At 41.9% G+C, this 19,377-nt stretch overlaps 2 protein-coding genes across 4 annotated transcripts; both read right to left on the bottom strand.

The window, feature by feature from the left end:
• Positions 1-302: 302 nt before the first annotated feature.
• acp6 (acid phosphatase 6, lysophosphatidic) lies at positions 303-6,038 on the bottom strand. Of its 3 annotated transcripts, none has more exons than XM_041058119.1 (11): positions 5,913-6,038; positions 4,789-5,014; positions 4,519-4,647; positions 3,737-3,867; positions 3,478-3,557; positions 3,300-3,387; positions 2,983-3,115; positions 2,170-2,270; positions 1,930-2,022; positions 1,669-1,834; positions 303-1,575 (listed from the first exon to the last, which is right to left on the bottom strand). In XM_041058119.1, exons 2-11 carry the CDS (start codon positions 5,005-5,007, stop codon positions 1,441-1,443), a joined length of 1,275 nt encoding a protein of 424 aa, XP_040914053.1. In that variant the 5' UTR covers positions 5,008-5,014; positions 5,913-6,038; the 3' UTR covers positions 303-1,440. The 3 variants fall into 3 exon arrangements, with proteins under 3 accessions (XP_040914053.1, XP_040914054.1, XP_040914052.1); XM_041058120.1 differs by lacking the exon at positions 5,913-6,038 and adding an exon at positions 5,583-5,888; XM_041058118.1 differs by lacking the exon at positions 5,913-6,038 and adding an exon at positions 5,512-5,536.
• A 2,879-nt stretch (positions 6,039-8,917) lies between these two features.
• gja5a (gap junction protein, alpha 5a) lies at positions 8,918-10,075 on the bottom strand. Its single transcript, XM_041057359.1, has one exon. The coding sequence runs from the start codon at positions 10,073-10,075 to the stop codon at positions 8,918-8,920; it is 1,158 nt and encodes a 385-aa protein (XP_040913293.1).
• Between the last annotated feature and the right edge of the window lie 9,302 nt (positions 10,076-19,377).

The following is a 19,377-nucleotide window of genomic DNA, read 5'->3' as shown; positions in this document are numbered from 1 at the left end:
TCCAAGTGGTATGTGGCTATTTACATCTGGTCAGTTGTGCGGACTAGGTGATGTGTCTTTTACCTCTGACGTCTTTGTCATTCTACGCGTCGAACCTCAGCTAGAACAAGTCTTACCAAGACGCAGCATTGCCAAGTTGACATTTTATCAGGGGGTACTTTAGAGAGAGCTATTTTCAGAGGACACCACACTTTCAAAATAGATGCAGGCATGTTGATGCATTTGAACTCTGCTAAACTAGTTGTTTGCTTAGCTGGTTGGAATATTACTGAGCCCTCCCAAAAAAAGAGACTTAATAGTGATCAAATTATTTATTAATTCCTCACCAATCCAAACCAAACTATACATTTTCAGAAGCAGGTTGTGGGAAAGTCCCACAGATGAGGTATAATATGTGTAATTGTAACACAGTAACACTCAGGTCTATGTAATGGGCATGTATTCGTGCATACATTATACTGCGGTCTGATACTACCAAAAAATCTCTACAAGAAGGCAACCTAAAAACTCACTCTTAAACATACAGTTTCAGAGTAAGTCCCTTTCTGCAGATTCTACATGATTTTCAACACATCTACACACTAATGTACAATCCACTTTCTGCACCCCTTTAGTAATAAACATCAGATACAGTACATGAAATGCTTAGTATTCCTCCGAGGAATGAAATGACAGAATACGAAGGATTTGGTTGTGAACACAACCAAATTGGCAGAATAATTGCATCAGCAATTAGATAAAGGCGGTTACGATGCTGTACTGTCCAACCTTTAAGATGTCCATATGTCAGCAATATGCAGCAATAGCTTGAACTTCAAAGAAAAAGGCTGATAATATTATGGACTTTTCTGGTCAACAAAATCCAAAAAGAAGAAAAGCAACAATGTTTCTACTAACAAGTAAAACATACAGGAGCCATGCCATTTCAGTGGGTGACACGCTCCTATAATGAACCTTGGCACAATTTATGCCTTTCTACATTCAAGTAGTGTTTTAGGAAATTACTTTTTAAAATGAAAATATGTACTAGTGATCCGATAGAAAAGATTTCCGATCGTACTGAGAGACGGACAAACAATTTTTGGTTTTCGTCTTTTGGGATTTGTTGACAATAAGAAAAACATGGATTAATGCCACCCTTTATCACTAAACCAAACAATGGACATCTATGCACCAAGCATTGGATATCAGGCATATACTGCATAGCAAAAATTACTCTGCACATACACTTGTCAATGTGCCGTAACCATTAAATTGCCATTTACCTACATGGAGGGATCATGACATTAAAACTCTGATGTAAACTAACCCAAGTAGTCTGACAGTGTGGTATAATGTTGATGGTGGCTGGATGGAGAGGAAACTGAGGACGTAAAAGAAAAAAAAAGAGTGAAATGTCATGGGTAGCACTGTGTTCAGATGTGAAGGTCAGTTGAGGGTTCAGGGCTTGGTTGAGTCCTCTGTGCTGTTACAAAGTGACTGGTAGACCTCAGAGCTTAGCGAGTATGCTGAGAGGGCCTGCTTAAACTCCTGCAGGGGGCAGTAGACTCCACTACAACCAGGAATAAGTTGATCCTGCAGAAAGACAAGCAACTCGAGTAAATCGCAAAGAAAAAAATAATTGCAGCAGCCTATCAAACAAAACGTAGACATATTCCCAACCCTTACCTGGCCTATGTATGACACTTTGACGAAGGCTTCATTGGTCTGTCGGTGCTGGTGCAGCTCCAGAGTGATATCAGCTGCGTACGGGGGCCATCTCATGTCAAAAATCCCCAGTGCCATCAGACAGGGAATCAAAGTGGTGTCATGTGCAGAGTACAAAAACAACTTCCTGTTTGAGAGAGGATTTTTAACAGCGGACTTTTTAAAGACCAAATACAATCGAGTATGTATAAGGATGGGTGTGTTCATCCTGAGGTGTCCAACCTGTTTGGCTCTGATGAGGTGCCCTGGAGTTTCTCCTCCAAGTTGACTAACAATGTGTGCAGGAGTGGTCCCACACAAAGCTGAAGGTTCTCCCTGCCAAACACATAGCAAAAGAGTTAAAGGTGGCCTGTTGAACTTTACACAAAATTGTTTTCCTTATCGACGCTGATAGAGTGTTACTGTTAAACCCTGAATCTACCCTTTCCAAAAGCTCCACCCTCTGCTGACGTTTCATCTAACCTCTTGCTGGGTTCATAGACATGGTAGATCATGTCCACAGCTCTCTGTTCCACTTTATTCCTCCAGGTGTCCAGCACTGGCGGGCAGGGCAGGCCATGTGTCTGGTAATGTGCAGAAACAAGACACAGTCGGTATCAGCTTGTGTTGTGTGGTAGCTTTATTTTCTGTTTTAGTGGAATATGGCTGTATTGAGAAATCTGGTGCTTTGTCTGTTTATTTGAATGAGTTGTAACTGATACCAGGTGTATTTGAACATAATTAGGGCGAGCATTAGGCAGGGCTTTCATGAAGAGTCAGAAAATGAAAAAAAAAAAATATAATCAGTAAACTCAGCAAGGCTCAGTAAAGACGTCCCTCCTGTCTTGTTTCAGATCTTGCAGTGGTCCCATTGTGCACATTTATAAGACTATTATTTGAACATCTAGAAAAATGCCCCCAAGTCTGATATTACCCTTCTCATTCAACTTTGCAAAACATAATCTAGTCTACAGTCCACTAATGAATTTCTTTCACAGACTGAATATGAAGTCTTTAGATTTGACACCTATGCACCTATTTTAAAATATCTTCAGTTATGACCCAGGATTGAACAGTGTCAATGTTCAAACTAGAATCCTGCTGAATCCGTTTTTTAAAATTTATTAAAATCTCAAAAAACTCGAACTCTGTTACAGAGTTTCATCTTACACAACTAGCAGCTTGCTAGGTTGCAGCCTCAGGTCAGGCTAAGTCTTTAATAATCATTGTATGTATTCTGATAGCTAGTGGTGAGACCTAATAAAAGTCATATGAATCATGATGTGGCGGTGTCACCTCTCTGGCAACCATGTCGTCCCTAATGAGGATGAAGTCGACGTGCTGGTGAGCAGCGATGCCCAGTGCGTTCTGGATGCTCTGCAGGTCTGCTGCAATATCTGGCAGAGTGGACGACTCTGCCCAGCGGTGGCTGCACAGAGCACACACAGTGTCAGCCACAAAACACAGATACACCATGACAACCTGTCAGAGGCATCTCAACTCTGCTTATAATTTTGCACAACACATTATTCAAGACTCCAGTTTTGGATAGTGAATACATGGGATGGTCTAAGTCTGACTGTGTGCTTGGTATGAAAATTTACTCTACATACCCGCCAAGGATTTTGAGCAGCTTGCATCCATGATAGTTTGGATACAGGATTTCAGACTCTGCCTCCGTCGTTAATATATGCACAATTTCTTCAAGTAGAACGGAAAATTACACAAACAGATGAGAGGAGATCCAGAATTGAATAAATAACATCATGCACATATGGGTCTCTACCCCACCTTTTTGTTTTTGCTGGAAGAGCCCTGCTACCAGGCACTTGGCAGATTCAATGGTCCTCACAATGTTAGTGGAGCGCACACTAAAAATGGAAAAGAAAAAAAAAAACCAAAACAGGTCATGGAAGGCAGCCAACTTAAAAATAGGAGAGCATTTAGGCTGATATTCTTCGTGCTGCACTCATAAACCCAATGTATCAAAACTGCATAGCACAGAAATGTGTTAGTGCTCTTGCTACCTGTCACAATGTGTAACACTTACTAGACCTCAGCTGGGCTAAAGGTGGAGCTGAGGAAGGGAATCTCCTCAATGTATCTCCTCCTCAACCTCTTGCCGAGCTCATACAGCTGCTGCATGCCCACTGTGGTCAGCTGACCGGGGTACGTGCCACCCTGTGAAATCCGACAAACAGGATCAAGTTTTACTCACAGGTGTGGCCTAACAGACATACACCTGCGATCACATGCAGGAATCCAAAGTGAATGTGTTACAAGGATGGCAGGAGTCCATACTGTGGGATTTAGTTTGCAAAGCCAAATCCAGCGCAGTTAAACCTCTTTAGCAAAGCAGCTAACTCAGCACAAGAAACTGACATTTCCACGGGCACAGTGGCTGGCAAATGGGACACAATATCTCAGTGGGAAGCTCCATACATAGTTCAACAGCATTACAGAGAGAAGGTGAATGAATGAACCCAGTTCAGTGTCGAATGACGTCTTTGTAATGAATCTCAGTGGCCACTAGAGGGGGAAAAGCTACCTGAATCAATGAATGAACATGGGAGTGAAGCGCATTCTATATCCACAGGGTGCTTCACATCTTCTGATTCTATTAATCCAAAATGACTTGTCATTGACCTTTCCCACAGCAGATATTAACCTGTAACAGCTATAAAAGCACAGATGTTGCAAACATTATTGATGGCACTCTGGTCCCAGAGAATGCTGAAGTATGTATTTAGCTATTGCCTTCCCACAAATGCTCCTTAGCCAGGAGGCAGCTACACAGCCACTGCATTCAGCACCACAAACACACCTACTCACGGTCAGTATGTTTCTCCGATAGCTGTCTTCCACAGGAGCTGAGGGCCTGGGGCCACCGTGAAGATCCGTCACTATATAGTTGATGTGGGTGTGTGCGGGAGGCTCCAAGAGCGTTGGTACCCACTGGACCTTTAACGAGACAAATGTGCCCGGGCAAGGAATTGCACAGTTGTGATTTACAGATATTATGTGACACTAGATCTTGTAAAGATACAGAACAATGAGTTGATGATACACAGAAAAAAAAATTGAAAGAGTTATGAGTTTTACCTCCATCACATCAGGTATTGACTTTAGAGGCGTTCTAGCACCATGTCGAAACAGGACTTGGACCAGTTTTAGTTCGTAGGGAGAACTGGGATCTCTGTCTGCAGGGGTGCAGCTGGAGGCAACCTGGTCTGAGTCAGTCTTCTTTTGTGACCACAGCATTGAGCCAAAAGCCATGGACACTGAACCTAAAACACCTGCCTTGGTCCAAAGATTCCTCATGGCTGTGCTGGGAACAAAAAAAGCCAGACTGTCTTAGAGTGTCTGAATTAACTACACAAGCTTTAGAGTTAATATTAAGAGGAAGATAAAGACGTACTTTTATCGTGACGATCGTAACATTAACAGAAATACTCACTTTGCAGGTGGTGTTAAGAAATGCTCAGTCAACCTCAAAGTTTTGAAAGTTTCTAAAAATCAGTTTTTCTCAACAAAACAATTAAATCACTTCTTTCTAATCTACCTGCTCTTTCAGCTATGGGTACATTTAATGAATATTTTATTTATGGAATAAAATGCACATTCTTTAAAAACAAAAACAAAAAAATAATTGATCACTTGATCTGTGAAATATCAAACTATTGTGAAAAAAAAAAGTAAAGTAAAATTCTGTAGATCGACTGACTGTTGCAGCTCTAGTTACCCATTATTTTTCAACCAACAAACTGCTAAATCGACTAATCGTTTTAGCTCTACTTCAAGCTATAATGTGTGTTATGTACTAACCTGCGTCCAGTGATAAAAGTACACTTCTGATGATATTTGTCGTTAAAAAAAAAAGTTAAATAAATACTAACGTAAACGAGACGTCCAGGTGTCACACAGGCTGGTGTAACTAGCTCTTCGGGGGGCGTAACATTACCTCAGTCCTGAGATATATGAAGTTAATTTTTAAAAAAAGATAGTTGTGTCATAAAACTTCCAAACACTGAGAGATTAGGTTTATTCAGTTGGCCAACAAACGTTGCTTAACCCGTTTCAACACAAACTCGTTGCTAACAGAAGCACGATAAGGAAACACTACTCGGCTCACTCTTTCAACACCGGCAAGCTGCAACACAGTATGATAACATGAGGTGAAACCTCATGTTATCTAACTGCGCTAAGCTCTCCGTGATCATACTTACTTGTCTTCTCTTGTCCTCGACAGAAGACACGGTGTTCGGTGAATGATAAATTGCCATCCGGCAAACTCTCACCACCAGTTCAAGCCAAAAGTCATGTCGGGAACCGTAGGACAGCAGATAGCACTCTGAGGTAGAAGTAAATACGATAGCTACCAAGCTAAAACTACATTTCCCGACACCCACATCGCAAGGGTGCCTCTCTTCTTCTTCGTTTGTAAGATTTGCGGTGGTACGTCAGAACCATACAGTCTATGGTCAGAACTCGACAATCATAGATTTATCAATTAGCCGATCATTGTGTGAAAATAAGTAAGAAATATTGGTTTCAGCTCTTTCAATGTGATGACTTTCTCTGTTTTTTTTTGTCATTGTAAACTAAATATCTTTGGTTTTTGCACTGTAGGTCAGATTAAATAAGCGATCTGAAGTTTACCCTCTAGTAACTAGAAATATATAATTTTAAAAAAAGTACATTGTTTTTGGCACTTTCTGACAAAAAAATAAATTCAGTGGTCAACCAAAATAATAATCGACTTGTTAAAGAATCTCATATCCAGAGAGTTTAGTTAGACAGTGTGTGGGTGTGGGTGGAAATGCTCACCTGAACAGGGGAGGAGCTAAGGAAGTGATAAAAGGCTGTGTGTTCTCCACAGATCCCCCTTTGTTCTCAGCCATGCTGCCACACCAGTAAGTCACTCCATATTATCTGCTGGTTTGTTTGCCTCTGCTTATATTTGAATTTCTTTATACCCAATTCTGTTGAGTAACATTTGTTGTATATTAATTTCTTTGTTTAAATAGATTATGTGACAGAGCGTTACTCCTTTTAGACCTTCGGTGGATGCATAAAAAATGTAAGCAGATTATTTCCCTTTGTTCACTTAGCTGGTTGTGACATGTATGGCAGTATTTGATTGTTTTCCTTTATACAGAAAATCATCCATTCGTCCATTCATCCCTTCACCCATCCATCTTTCCCAAATAAATGATTGAAAGGGCTCCACCAGAGGTGGAGGTGCAAAAAGTATTTTTAGATGTTGCAGGAGATTTCGCTACTTCAGTAACATTTTGTCCCACTTCTGATAAAGTAAATTATCTTAATCCTAAATACTGTCATAATACTAACCATAACATGATTTACAGAGAAACTAAATTATTTTATTGAACAGAAACACAGATACCGCTTTGGTTACTGCTTTCTGGTTAATCAGTGTTGAAATGAGAGCAACTCTGGGCAGGAGAAACCACACAAACTTTTATTTGTGTAAAAACTCTACTCCCCAGTTTGTCTCCTACAGGTCCTTTCTGGTGACAACAGGATGAGAAATGAAAGTGGTGATGGGAAACTGATCTAAAAATGCAAGAAACCCTTTATCTATGTATGTTCTTCATCAGTGTACAGATCATATTTATATCTTTTTGTCTTGATTTCCACTTGTTCTTTAGTCCAAGTTGGTCTAAATGTAAATTAACTCTGACTGTTGACAGCTCCATGTTGATATTCAGTCTGTGCTAATCTGCATGTAAATTTTTTTTTTGTAAAATATATCAGTATTCATATGTTGATGTAGTAAACATTGAAATCTAAGATAATTATTTAATAAAAAATAATAAATTATTTTAAGTACTTGAGAACAACAGAGCACACTGTACAGTTGGTGATTTATTAATTTGTGATGGGTTAGTGATGACATTTATTGCATAAAGGTCTGTGTGAAAGAACCAACAACTGCAGTGAATGTACAGTAGGCGGAGCAAGACTTCTGTTTTTCTAAAAGAATGTCTTTTGTATAGATGTGTAGGATAAAACTTCAATCCTCAATTTGCAGGGACGTCCATTCACAAACTTTTTTTTTTTTTTTTTTTTTTAACCTTTCTGCATACAATAAGAACAGACAACAGAAATAAAATAAAATACATTCAAAGACATCAACAAGAACACATTGCATAGGGACAAATTCAGTATTTACACAATGGTTCCAGGAGAAAAACTGAAAAACATAAGTGCAATGTTGCCACCAAGTGGCTGGATCTCCTCATAACCACCATGCAAGCAGGACCTCTTCTTTTTCTTTTCCTTTTCAACAGGAAAATTGTCAAACAGGCTACATTCTCTCACCACTTATGCACACTAAGGCTCCCATCAAATACATGAAGAATGAATAAACTTTTACTCACACTTTTTAACATTAAGTTGTTATTCTTGAGTTATGTTAAATGTTTGTTGACCTGCAGTACTGGTTAGTGCAATCAGGTTAGCAAGTCAACAAGTGGTTTAATTTAAAGTTACTGCTTTACCATGATTTTTGGGAAAAAATACAAAAATGTGTTATGTAGAAATAGATGGGTTTTTTCTTACCCTTGATAAGGCACTTTACCTTGATTCACTGCAAATGTGCAGCAAGCGTCACAGTTTATTGTGTATCAAGTTTCTGTTTTCTCTTATTGCATCTCTTTATTTTTGCAGAGGGAGAAAAAAACCCTCTTGGATGTGTTGTTTAAAGTCAGAGGTTTATCTACAATTAATTGAATAGCTAAAATGTGTGGAATATTTTGCTTTAATGATTCCCCAACTCAGCTCGCACCAAGCACCATGCATCACCATCATTATATTCTTTCACTCAGTTTTTGGATTTAACTGTTTAAGTAAAACATAAAATGTGCAATAGTCAGGTATCACACCTGTTACCCTGTTCTTGTTTCAACATTGTTTTCCTTTTGCAGTTTTGTTGTCAGTTCACTGAGCTCTGGGTTCACAGAGCTCACACAGTTTAAGTTTACATTGCCCACTCACGGATCTCAGTTTATCTTTATCTAGTCTATAGGCCTGACCTTCAAGTGTCAGTCTGAAATGCCAGAGTTTGCATAGTTAGTCCATTCAGAAATAACACATAGTCTCGTATTTTGTGTCTTGCTAAAATGATCTTCATGTCACTTCTCTTTGGTTCTGAAGGTCCAGCCCTCCTCCCTCTCTCCTCTTGTCAGCCACTCTTTCTGCTGTGAGCCTATACCGCCAGGTCATCTTGACGAGCCCGACTGCTGGTCCCACTGGTCTTGCTCAGACGGCGTTTGTCCTTCATGTAGCCTGAGTGCAGCAGAGGTGATGGGGAGCAGCTGTTGGGCAGCTCCATGGGTGCCTGGTCGTATCTCATTCTCAAGAAATCTTCCTCGTCCTCCAGGTTGTCGCAGCTGTGATGCCGCTCGGTGGCCAAGTTGACTGAATTCTGCTGCAGCGCCATCCTGGTGTTGAAGGGATGAGAGGCCATGGATGTCAGGGGGTTCATTGAACTCGGGGCGGCCAGGCATTGGTTGAAGTCAGGAGGTGGAGTGCAGGTGGCTGAGGGGCGAGGTGGGCTGTTGGGTTCCAAGGCTGCAGACACGGCCACTGTCACGGCTCTGTGATTGTTCCTCTGCATCACTTTCTGGCGTATGCACTTTCGAATACTCTTCCAGCCGAGGTGGTAGAGCTCCAACACAGAGAGGAGCAGAGACACACCGGCCACCACCAGCATGAAGATGATGAAGACATTCTTCTCTGTGGGCCGGGACATGTAGCAGTTGACTGGGTTGGGACAGGGCCATGCCTTGCACAGGTACAACGCTTTGAGGAACACCCCATAGATGAGGTACTGCACTACAATGAACGTCACTTCCATCACTGTACGGATCAAGATGCTCAGGATGTAAGTCTGCAGCAGCGCCCCTTTCAGCCGAACTTGGCCAATTCCATCAGACCCAGAGCCCACCTCCTTCCCGCTCTCCCTCTGCTGGAGGTACTCCTTCTCCCCCTCCAGGTCTCCTCCGCCTTCACTTCTTGCCTCCCTCTCCTCCTGCTCCTTCTTCCTCTTTTTCTCCTCCCTGCGCACAATGTGCATGGCGTGGCCCATGTAGATCAGGGACGGCGTGGAGACAAAAACAATCTGCAGCACCCAGTAACGAATGTGGGCGATGGGGAAGGCGCTGTCATAACACACATTGGTGCAACCAGGCTGCTGAGTGTCACACAGGAAATCGCTCTGTTCGTCACCCCAGGAGGACTCGGCCGCTGTGCCCAGCACCAGGATGCGAAAGATGAAGAGGATGGTGAGCCAGACCTTCCCGACTGAGGTGGAGTGTTCCTGGACCTCCTCTAGGAAATTCCCCAGGAGACTCCAGTCCCCCATCACTGCTCACAGACCGAACACACACCTGAGACACAAAAGTTGGAGAGGGAAGAGAGAAAGGGTGACGATAGGGTGTAGTAGAGGTGAAAAGGTGAAGTCACTGAGGTGGACAGAGCAGGTGAGAAGTGTAAAAAGGGAAAAAAGATAAATACAGATAATCAGTCATAGACAGCTGTAGGTCCTCTATATTCCTGCTGAAGAAATGACCTTAGTGTGTTTGTTTGTGGCATCATATGCATAAAAATAGCTTCTCTGCCTGTGAATTGCTGGAGGACTGGACACCGTGGCATGAGAACAACCACTTTCCCATGAGAGAGAGAGAGAGGGAGAGAGAGGGGGAGAGAGAGAGAGAGAGGGAGGGAGAGGAAGTTCAGGAGCCATGTAAAAGTAAATAATGAGGTTGTTTCAAGAAAAATGATTCAATATTATGTTCTGTGTGTTTACATTCCTTCCCGTCCAGTTCCAAATTATATATAACAGAGAAACAGAGGGTAACCAGCTACCATGGGGCCAATCAGACCCAGGAGACTTTGTCCTTTTAATGCTGTGACCTGACCTAAGTGTCACCGTCTCCATCTTGCTTGTGGCACATAACCAGCAGACGTCACTCACAACGACAGAACAGCAGTTTTGATGTCCACCGCCCTCTCTGCAGTGATGAAACCCTCCTACGTCCGATTTCTCCATCTTTCCACTGAACATGTGTCTGCTTGTGAGTGTGTGCTTTCACCTCTTGACTCAAGCATTAGTGAGAGTTTGGGAAAGACCCAAACATGGCAGCGACAGGCTGGCGAGTCTCAGCTGAGAATGACCCAATAAGGTAGTTCGACGGACAGCTTTACGGGTGCCATGAATGACCCCCATCATTGAGGGGTTAAGAAAACCCATCAAACTCCATTGAGGGGGTGACCTACGACATCTATATGCACTAGGTTTGTATGTCTATTTCCAGCTTTTACTATGCAATTAGAGATCAAAGACAGATGAGTTATAACATAAGGAAGGAGGACTGAAAGTAACAGTTTGACAGGTTTTTCCAACATGTCACATATTTTTACTTTACGTTACTGCCCTACTTGGCAAGGTTATAGAAAACATATACATTCCTAAATAGCTGTGTGTTAAAACAAACTGCTACTTTAATGGTGTGCCAGGTAGGAAAGGATATACAGCATAATCACTACAATCACAGAGAGTGAAAAAAGCCAAACACAGAGCTGATGTTCTCTCTTACCACCCCTCATCTCCCTCCATGTGTAATCCATGAGGAGTTCCTTCCATTTCCCCACAGAGATAAGTTACTTCTACTGCATAGTCCACTGTGCAGGGTTTTGAATTGCCTAGCTGACACTGACACTGGTTATGTGTGAGAGAGAAATGGTCTAAATGACCATGACCATCTGTCCCTCTGTCCGTCTCTCCCCCTCCCTCAGTGTCTCTATGAAGTATATATATGGCAATAAAATGGAAAATCAGACCGTCAGGCTCTTTATCTGTAAAGCATGGGGAGGCGGGAAACAAAACACCCCCACGAGAACACTGGGCAGAGGAAATGTTCAAACTTTATCCACGCCCAAGGCTGACACACCAATGCATAGCACAGGAAAGTCTGTGTTCTGACACTTGTTTTCCAGCATGCTCCTAATACCCGCAAACGTCAGACTGGACACAGCTGGAGACCATTCGGATCATCAGTTAGTGAAACAGGTCCCCGTCCCACTGAGGGAACTGGCTCAAAGCCTTGACTGGATAAAGCTGATGATCTTTACTGGAAGTAAATCACAAACAGACTGGGAGTTGGAGGAGGAGGGTGATAGTCCAGCCAGAACAACAGCAGGAGGTAAACATTAAAATGGCCATTTTTTTTATCAGCTAATACTGAAAGCAAACTTTCATCACCTGCGCAAACCCTGGTAACAATACATCTCCCCCTTGACAGTTACTAATGTGGTCTGTAAGTCTGTTTACATACATACAAAAGAATACATCCAGTAAATACACACACTTGTGTTCACAAACAGTGGTGGGACTGGAAGCTTTCCTTTTCATAGTAAAGCAGACAAACTGGAATTCAGATCTGCCAGTGAAAGGCAGCGGTCTTAGTCTCTGTCTCCTTCCCTCAACTACCTCTTCCTGTTCTCAGAGGAAGCAATCCCAAACTATGATTTCCGAAGGACAAAAGGAGCAAGGTACTAAAAGGAGTGGGAAGGGGGGTGGGAAGGGGGGGGGGGGGGGGGGGGGCAGAAAGGCTACAGTGGAGCTGTTCCAGTGCACTTCTCTACTCTAAAAGCACTTCTCGCCGCCATTGGCTTTTTATGATACCTGTGCTCCTGTTGGCTTTCTGGAAGCATGGCAATAACCAGGAGTTTACTGAGATACATTGTGCCCTTTGCTGAGTGGTCTGGTTTGCCTGTAGACCGTCATGGCTGTCATATTTGTTTATAACCTCTGTGGCAGAGTAAGGGAGAAGTAATGGACAATCTGGTTATAAAGGAATTCAGAATGGTGAACTGCGCAAATGGAGAACAATGCACCTCTGAGTTATTTCTTTTGACGTTGATCAAGGCGTCAGGGATGATCTCAGTAGTGTGTGTGTGTGTGTGTGTGTGTGTGTGTGTGTGTGTGTGTGTGTGTGTGTGTGTGTGTGTGTGTGTGTGTGTGTGTGTGTATCCATGTGCGTGTGTGTTTTGCACCAAGGAAGAATGTTGGTGAGTTAAAATTTCCATGGAAACAAAGTCTAGAATAGGTGTTGCAGAAATATTATGATAAATTAAGGGACAAGGTAGGCTCTGTGTGAACTACAGCCAAGAACTACGGTCATTTCACCACTTCAGGGTAAACTCAAACTCAAACTGGACTAACTGAACGTGTCTGTATTTGAATCTCCAGTCAGATGTGCACGCACTGACACTGAGCTGGTCTGGATAGAAGCCAGGCAGCTCAGAGAGGTAAAGAGAGAAAGAGCAGCTACTAAACTGCATCAGTGTGAAGTGACGGCTGCTGCTGTGACTCGCTGCAGAGCAACAGGAATAAAGGCTGTGTGTTTTCTCTACCCTGTAACGCAACAATAAATCCTCTGGCCTGTTGGACCAGCCTCAGTTTTACCTTAGAGGGCAGTGACTCTAGTTCAAGAATTGGTGTGGGATGAGACGGCACCTCAGGCTGGAGAAACCCCCCCTGTCTGAAGTTTTATAGGACCATCAAGCTATGTTTTTATTGCTGTATGGTGACACATGGAGCAATGGTTTCAGATTTATGTCTCTCACAGAATCACTGAGTGTAATTTTTAGTTGCATCATAATATAAGCAACTTTACTTTCCAACTCTCAGAATAGAAAGACAGAAGTTCAGAACAAAGGAAGAAGCTTCCAATGAGTTTAAAAATGTAACTCTTCTAGTCTTTTTCCATCATGTATCAACAAGAGCTGGTTCCTCTCAGCCTGCAGTGTATCCGCAGACCAGGAACAACAGGGGGCAGGGTTGATTTAAACATTCCTTCTGTGATCTGCACCTTTCAGCACTAAGCCATGTTTGACAGACTCCGGATCCTCATAGAGAACCAGGATACACTGCCTTCTCCACGCTGTCCTCATAAACATAGGCAATTAGATGTTGGGGTATACGTTTTCTTGGCCTGCTTCCCTTTAATGGAGCATGTTTAGGCTAACATCAGTGGAAGAAGAAGTGTTTACATGGTGTTGTGCATTAAGCACAATTGTGTTATTATGTGTGCCTGAGAGGATTTGCTGGAAATGAAGTAGATTTTTCTGCAATCTTACACAGGATCTCAGCACGCTGGCTTAAAAACCACATTACCTGACAAACTAAAGTATAGTTTTCATTAGAAAGAAAAATACGGTAAGAAAACTCATTTATTTCCTGCAAAAAGGGCTACAGTATTTGACATATTCTAGAGGGAAATATTTGGCTGCGAGGGCCCCGAAGTTGGATTCTAAAAATATTTTAGAGAGCCAAATTTGGCCTCAGGAGATACTAGTGTGGACCACCTCTAAAAATACATGTTCATGTTATTGGCTCTGGCTCGGAAAAAAACTAATTTATTTGGACATTTTTCTGCATTTTAGCTAGTTTCATTGCTGTGCATTGATTATGATAACTAATGTAATGCCTGATACATTTCTAAATCATCTGTGGTGACCTACATTTTTGTTAACTATTACCAGTGACGCAGTATAACCCCTCCATGCCCCCATGCCAGATTCTTTAAGTTCCCTTAGAGATATCAAACCTTTAATATTTGATGTTTTCATGAGTTTAGTAATATCTTTTTTTTTTTTTTTTTTTGTAATTCTATTTGTCTGAATGTATTTGTTGTTTCTTGTATTTTGGTTGTTAGGTTGTGTGACAATGAATGTGTTTTGCTTTTGGGTCTGGGTCTGCACGCTGCAGCTTGTATTAAATGACCCCAAACTAGGAACCTCTGCCAGGAGCTCTATAACAAAAATACCTTTGCCAGTAACAGTTAATGTTACAGTGTTGTGACAACTCAGCAACGTTTCAGTGGAGCCGCAACAGTGGAGCACGAGGAAAATGTCAAACCAAACCACACAACTGCGCTGCGCTAGCATATTTATACACAGGTTTCGTCAGTCTCAGTTGAAATCAACAGAGCTGCACACAGGATGCCAAACATACCCAGTTATTCAGCTCAGTGATGGTTATTTTTACTCAGAGAGGGATTGAGACTGTTTTACGAGGTGACTGAGGTATAATAGAGAGATTAATAGAAATAAATATGGCTTAGTTATTTTATTAGGGTACTCCCACATACGTGTCATAGTTCAAGTGGTACAATTTAAGCATCGCTTTTGAACTTGAACTTTAACATGGGTGCACAGTCAATCCCAGCATGCACTGTAGCAGCTGTTAAACTGCGGGGGGGTGGCGTGCGCGTCACTCCCCTGAGTGCCGGGATTACGATCAAGGATGAGCATGTTTAAGTTTAGCTGTATTGGCTTGGTTGAGGGGTGAGTTAGGGATAGTGTGACCTACAAAGTGGATCTGATGCGGGTTGAGGGGGAGAATATTTCCCACTCATATGAGTCACCTGTTGTCACCACTTACAGGCCGGCATGGATCTAGGCTGCCATATATCAGTCACACCAGCAGAAGCCAGCGGCCCGATGTGCTGCCTGCTACCTTACATGGCTGTCTGGCTCTTCATCTGCCCACTGCTGTACACAGACCCACAGCCCTGTTATGATCTATTGTTTAGCTGCATATGGCATTACATTGGAACTGTCAGGCCAGACAGCTGGAAGGTGTTTCATGGAGGAAAATTCTGACTAACATACTCCTGATTGAAATCCCTGAATCGCTGCTATTTCTGGAGGATGACAGATTAAATGTTTATCTTTTATCACTTTGGTTTTTATCTTTTGAAGTCTATCCCAGCAGTTAATGATGTAAACTCATTCTTGGTTATGGCTATAGTATCATTTGATTGGTGAGCCTGTAATCTCATCTGTTGTTTTGCTTCTGCTGAAATATAAAGTCTTTTTTATGACTGTGCAGGGAGTTAGTATTCACACAAATGAAACAATGCTGGTTATATTTCAGTGTTGATGTGTCTTCAGTGCCACTCTGTTCTTACTCATCAACTCATCAAGTGACTCTTTTGACTCTTTTGTGTTTTTTTTCCATGTTCATTTGTAACTTCATATAAAGTTACAAATCTGCTTTCTGAAGAAGGCATGATGTGCCGAAACACAGTGGTGGATATCAAACCTTTAAATGACTTTAGCAATAGTTTAGAATGTACGTGTTGTTTCTTGTATTCTGGTGGTTTGATTGGGTCACAATGAATGTGTTTTGCTCTTGAGCATCTTGAAAAAGAGACTCCTTGATTGTGTAAAGTTACTAAGGTAGAAAAACTGCACGCTGCAACTCGTCAAGTGACACTTTTGACTCTTTTTTTTCTTGTCTAGATTCATATCAAGTTACAAATCTGCTTTCTGAAGAAGGCAGGATGTGCCGAAACACAGTGGTGGATAGTAACTAAATGTATTCTGCTAAGAATACTTCTCCTGCTACGGCTTCTTTACTGTCAGTGAAGTAATATTACGAATGCAAGATTTTATTTGTAATGAAGCATTTTACGCTGTGATATTGATACTTTTACTAAGATTAAGATAATGGTTCTTCCTCTTTGTTGAGACAATGGTTAATAGAATTATACAGAATTATATCTGTGCGTGGCTTTCGCCTCTTCAGTTTTCTGGTATTTTTTGCGTTTTTGCTTGATTAATTAACAGATTGTTGCCAATGCATTTTGCCAGTTCAGACTAATGAAGAATTTCATTAACATGTATGAATTTGTCAGAGCCAAAAAAACACCTTAATATTTACTACAACTCTCAAAAAAAGTAAAAACAACTGAAGTGATCAGTAATTAAATTTTTCAGCATTTAACAGTTACGTAGCAAATGTCCTAACTCATGTATTTTTAGTCATTTCAGTACAGAGACAGGAAATGATTCCTCAGAGTCTTCATTCAGTATGCACACAGAGACGGTGGCTCTGTGTTTAAAGTCTCTAATGCTGCACTTTGTTTGAACGTATGTGTCTCTTATGAGAGTTATGAGGAGAGAAGAGAGAGAGAGAAAGACAGATGAAAGGAGTGAGAGCGAGAAGGATGACAGCTGTACCTGCCCGGGATGACAGGGATGAGACTAACACACACCAGGCCTCCCGCTCCATCATTCCCAGATCTTTGAGATACACTCTCTTCCTTAGAGACGGCATTGCTTCCGTTACTGTAGTTTTGAAGTAGGATGCTCACAGCGTTTACCCAAATATCTGCATCCTTTTAGTTTTTCATGTAAGTAAGTAAGCTGTTTTGTGATGTTCATTTGGTGGCTTACCTGCTGATTTGCGTGCGGATGGTTGTCTGGGAGGCTTCTTCTAAAGAAGTAGGGTCTCCTTGTCTGAGCCCTGGTGGGACATGTCTTCCTTTGGACAAATGGCAGGTGAAGATGCACAGATAAGCACACGACTGGAGGCTCAGTGTGACGGTGGGACCACCTTCTTCTTTTGAACATCAACAGAGGAGCTACTCCTCAGTAACAGCATCTGAGCTCAGTGTTGTCACAACACCAAACTGTTAGTCCACACAGGGGGCACAAGAAGAAAAGCAGGGGCATCACGAGAGTCCCCCACCCCCCCATGGCCCTCCCTTCTGTCTCTCCTCCTCCTCTTCCTCCTCCTCTTCCTCTCCCCAACCTCCCCTTTCTTCTTACATCCCTGGCGCTCTATTTTTTGCTGGGAAGCATTGTCCGGCAACAAGAGGGGGAGTGGAATTTCAAGTTTTCTGGGATCAATGGCAATTCCACTCAGAGCATACTTCCACCTTCCACCTTTACAGTTATAGTTCTGTTGTCTCTGCTGTGTTCAGTGCACAGTTAAATTCCTACAGATCAAGGTTTAAAAGAAAGTTGACCAAATAAATGATATTCTGTCTGTTATTTTTCAAAAAAGTTGATGAGGAGTTTACTCAGGTTTTGATTGTTAATTGAGTTCACATTCAAGTTAAAAGTCAAACTGATGAGTGAATGGAACAAATCTATTAAAATGTGATTTTAACATTACTACAGCTGTTTTAATTTTGCCCAAATGTGGTTAAAACTAAAGCCTTTGAAGACAGAAGAAAAAGGGATAAACTCAGATAGTATCTTAAAGGCTTTGGTGGAAATACTGTACCTACTTTGTTCATGATCTCTTCTCTCTCTGGTTTCACTCCTCCTCCTCCTCTCAGAGCTCGTGCTGGTCTGAAACCACTTGCTGAAGTTAGGGATGCAAACAAAGAGTCACAAGCAAAACTGAAAGCGCTCATCCTCCTCCTCTTTCTTTCCGTCCTCCTCCTGCTTTCCTCTCCTGCCGTATGTGGTGCGAGTTTCAGCCGAGGATTATCTCTCAGCTCCGCAGCCTGCCTGCAGATGCACGCTATTATTATATAATGGGAATCTTTTAGGTTTGATTCCTCCTTGCTGAAGGGCCAACATGCATTCAAAGGCATTCAAATGGCTGTAATTGTGTGGTGAGGGTACATACGTACAGATGTGGCCAAGTCTTGGCCATCATCATATTTCTCCTCTCCTTGAGGTGTGTCAGATTCTCTTCCTGGAAGGATGTTAGCACTCTCGTGTCTTTAGGGTAGCTTTACTCCAGCGAGCAACTGCACCCGGCCAAGGAATAGTCCATCATGTAGCCCCCCATAAAACCTTGATGTGTTGTTTTTACACTTTTGTACAGGTCAAACAAATGTAATATGAAGTGTTACTCAGTGTAGAGGTGTTTTGTACAAAAATGCACTTACTCACAGCTTCATATTTACCATACAGGCATGAGAGTGGCATCAATCTTCTCATCTAACTCAGTAACAAAGGAAATACGTGTACTTTCCAAACTACATCTTTCAACAGTCATTTCCATTTGTCATTTCAGGAATGAATTGTTGTTTAAGTGCAATCAAAGATACCAAACATTTTTGCTGTTGTTCATTGACTCAATTTTCTTCGTCCTGGCAATGTCATGGCCTAATCAGAGATCTAAATGGCTAAATTCTCCTCTGCAACAACTGCGCCTTTGACCACGAAGCAGAGAAAATGTTTTTGCATGTATAAATAGCAGGGGAGACCAAGTAATAAGGATCTCATGACAAACCCTGCTAGACCTCTGGCCAGGAGCAATGACCCTGAAACATCATCTCTGCTGTATCCCTCCCAAATTATTTCATCTGTTTATGTCTATGACTTGTATTAATTCTGTCCTTTCTTACTCTCACAAGACAAAACAAAACCTTATTCCCATGCAAACCGTCTTTGCAAGGAGTGTGTCAGTGCACTTTCTGTTAATGCTACTTCAAGTCAGACTAATGCTAAGACTAAAACTCTGTTTTTCCCCTCTGCATCTTGAAAAGATTGCTGGTCATAATTTCACTGTGATTTGCGAGGTTCCTTAAACAAAAGCCCATGGAGCATTTAACATCCCTTCAGGCCTCAGTCAGTCGTTTGAAGGGACGGAAAAGCTGTTGCAAATTCCTAATTACGTAGCTTTCCTCAGTTTAAAGGCTTCTCTGACGTTTCCATTGTGCTGCTCATCAGGATGGATTTAGAAGTGGAACAACATTCACACAGAATAACAGAATGAAGTGATTTGTAACAAAGAAATGATGTTCCACGACTTCACTTAATCTCATCACTTACAGCTTCTCAGTGGTGCCAGGATGAGGACGGAATGTGTGTGTGTGTGTGTTACCGGGAGATCAAGAGCAAGAAAAGGGA

This window comes from Toxotes jaculatrix, chromosome 15 (assembly GCF_017976425.1).
Source record: "Toxotes jaculatrix isolate fToxJac2 chromosome 15, fToxJac2.pri, whole genome shotgun sequence".
Lineage (NCBI taxonomy): Eukaryota > Metazoa > Chordata > Actinopteri > Toxotidae > Toxotes > Toxotes jaculatrix.
Note: the sequence above shows the minus strand (reverse complement) of the source record. Positions and strands in the feature narration are given on the sequence as shown.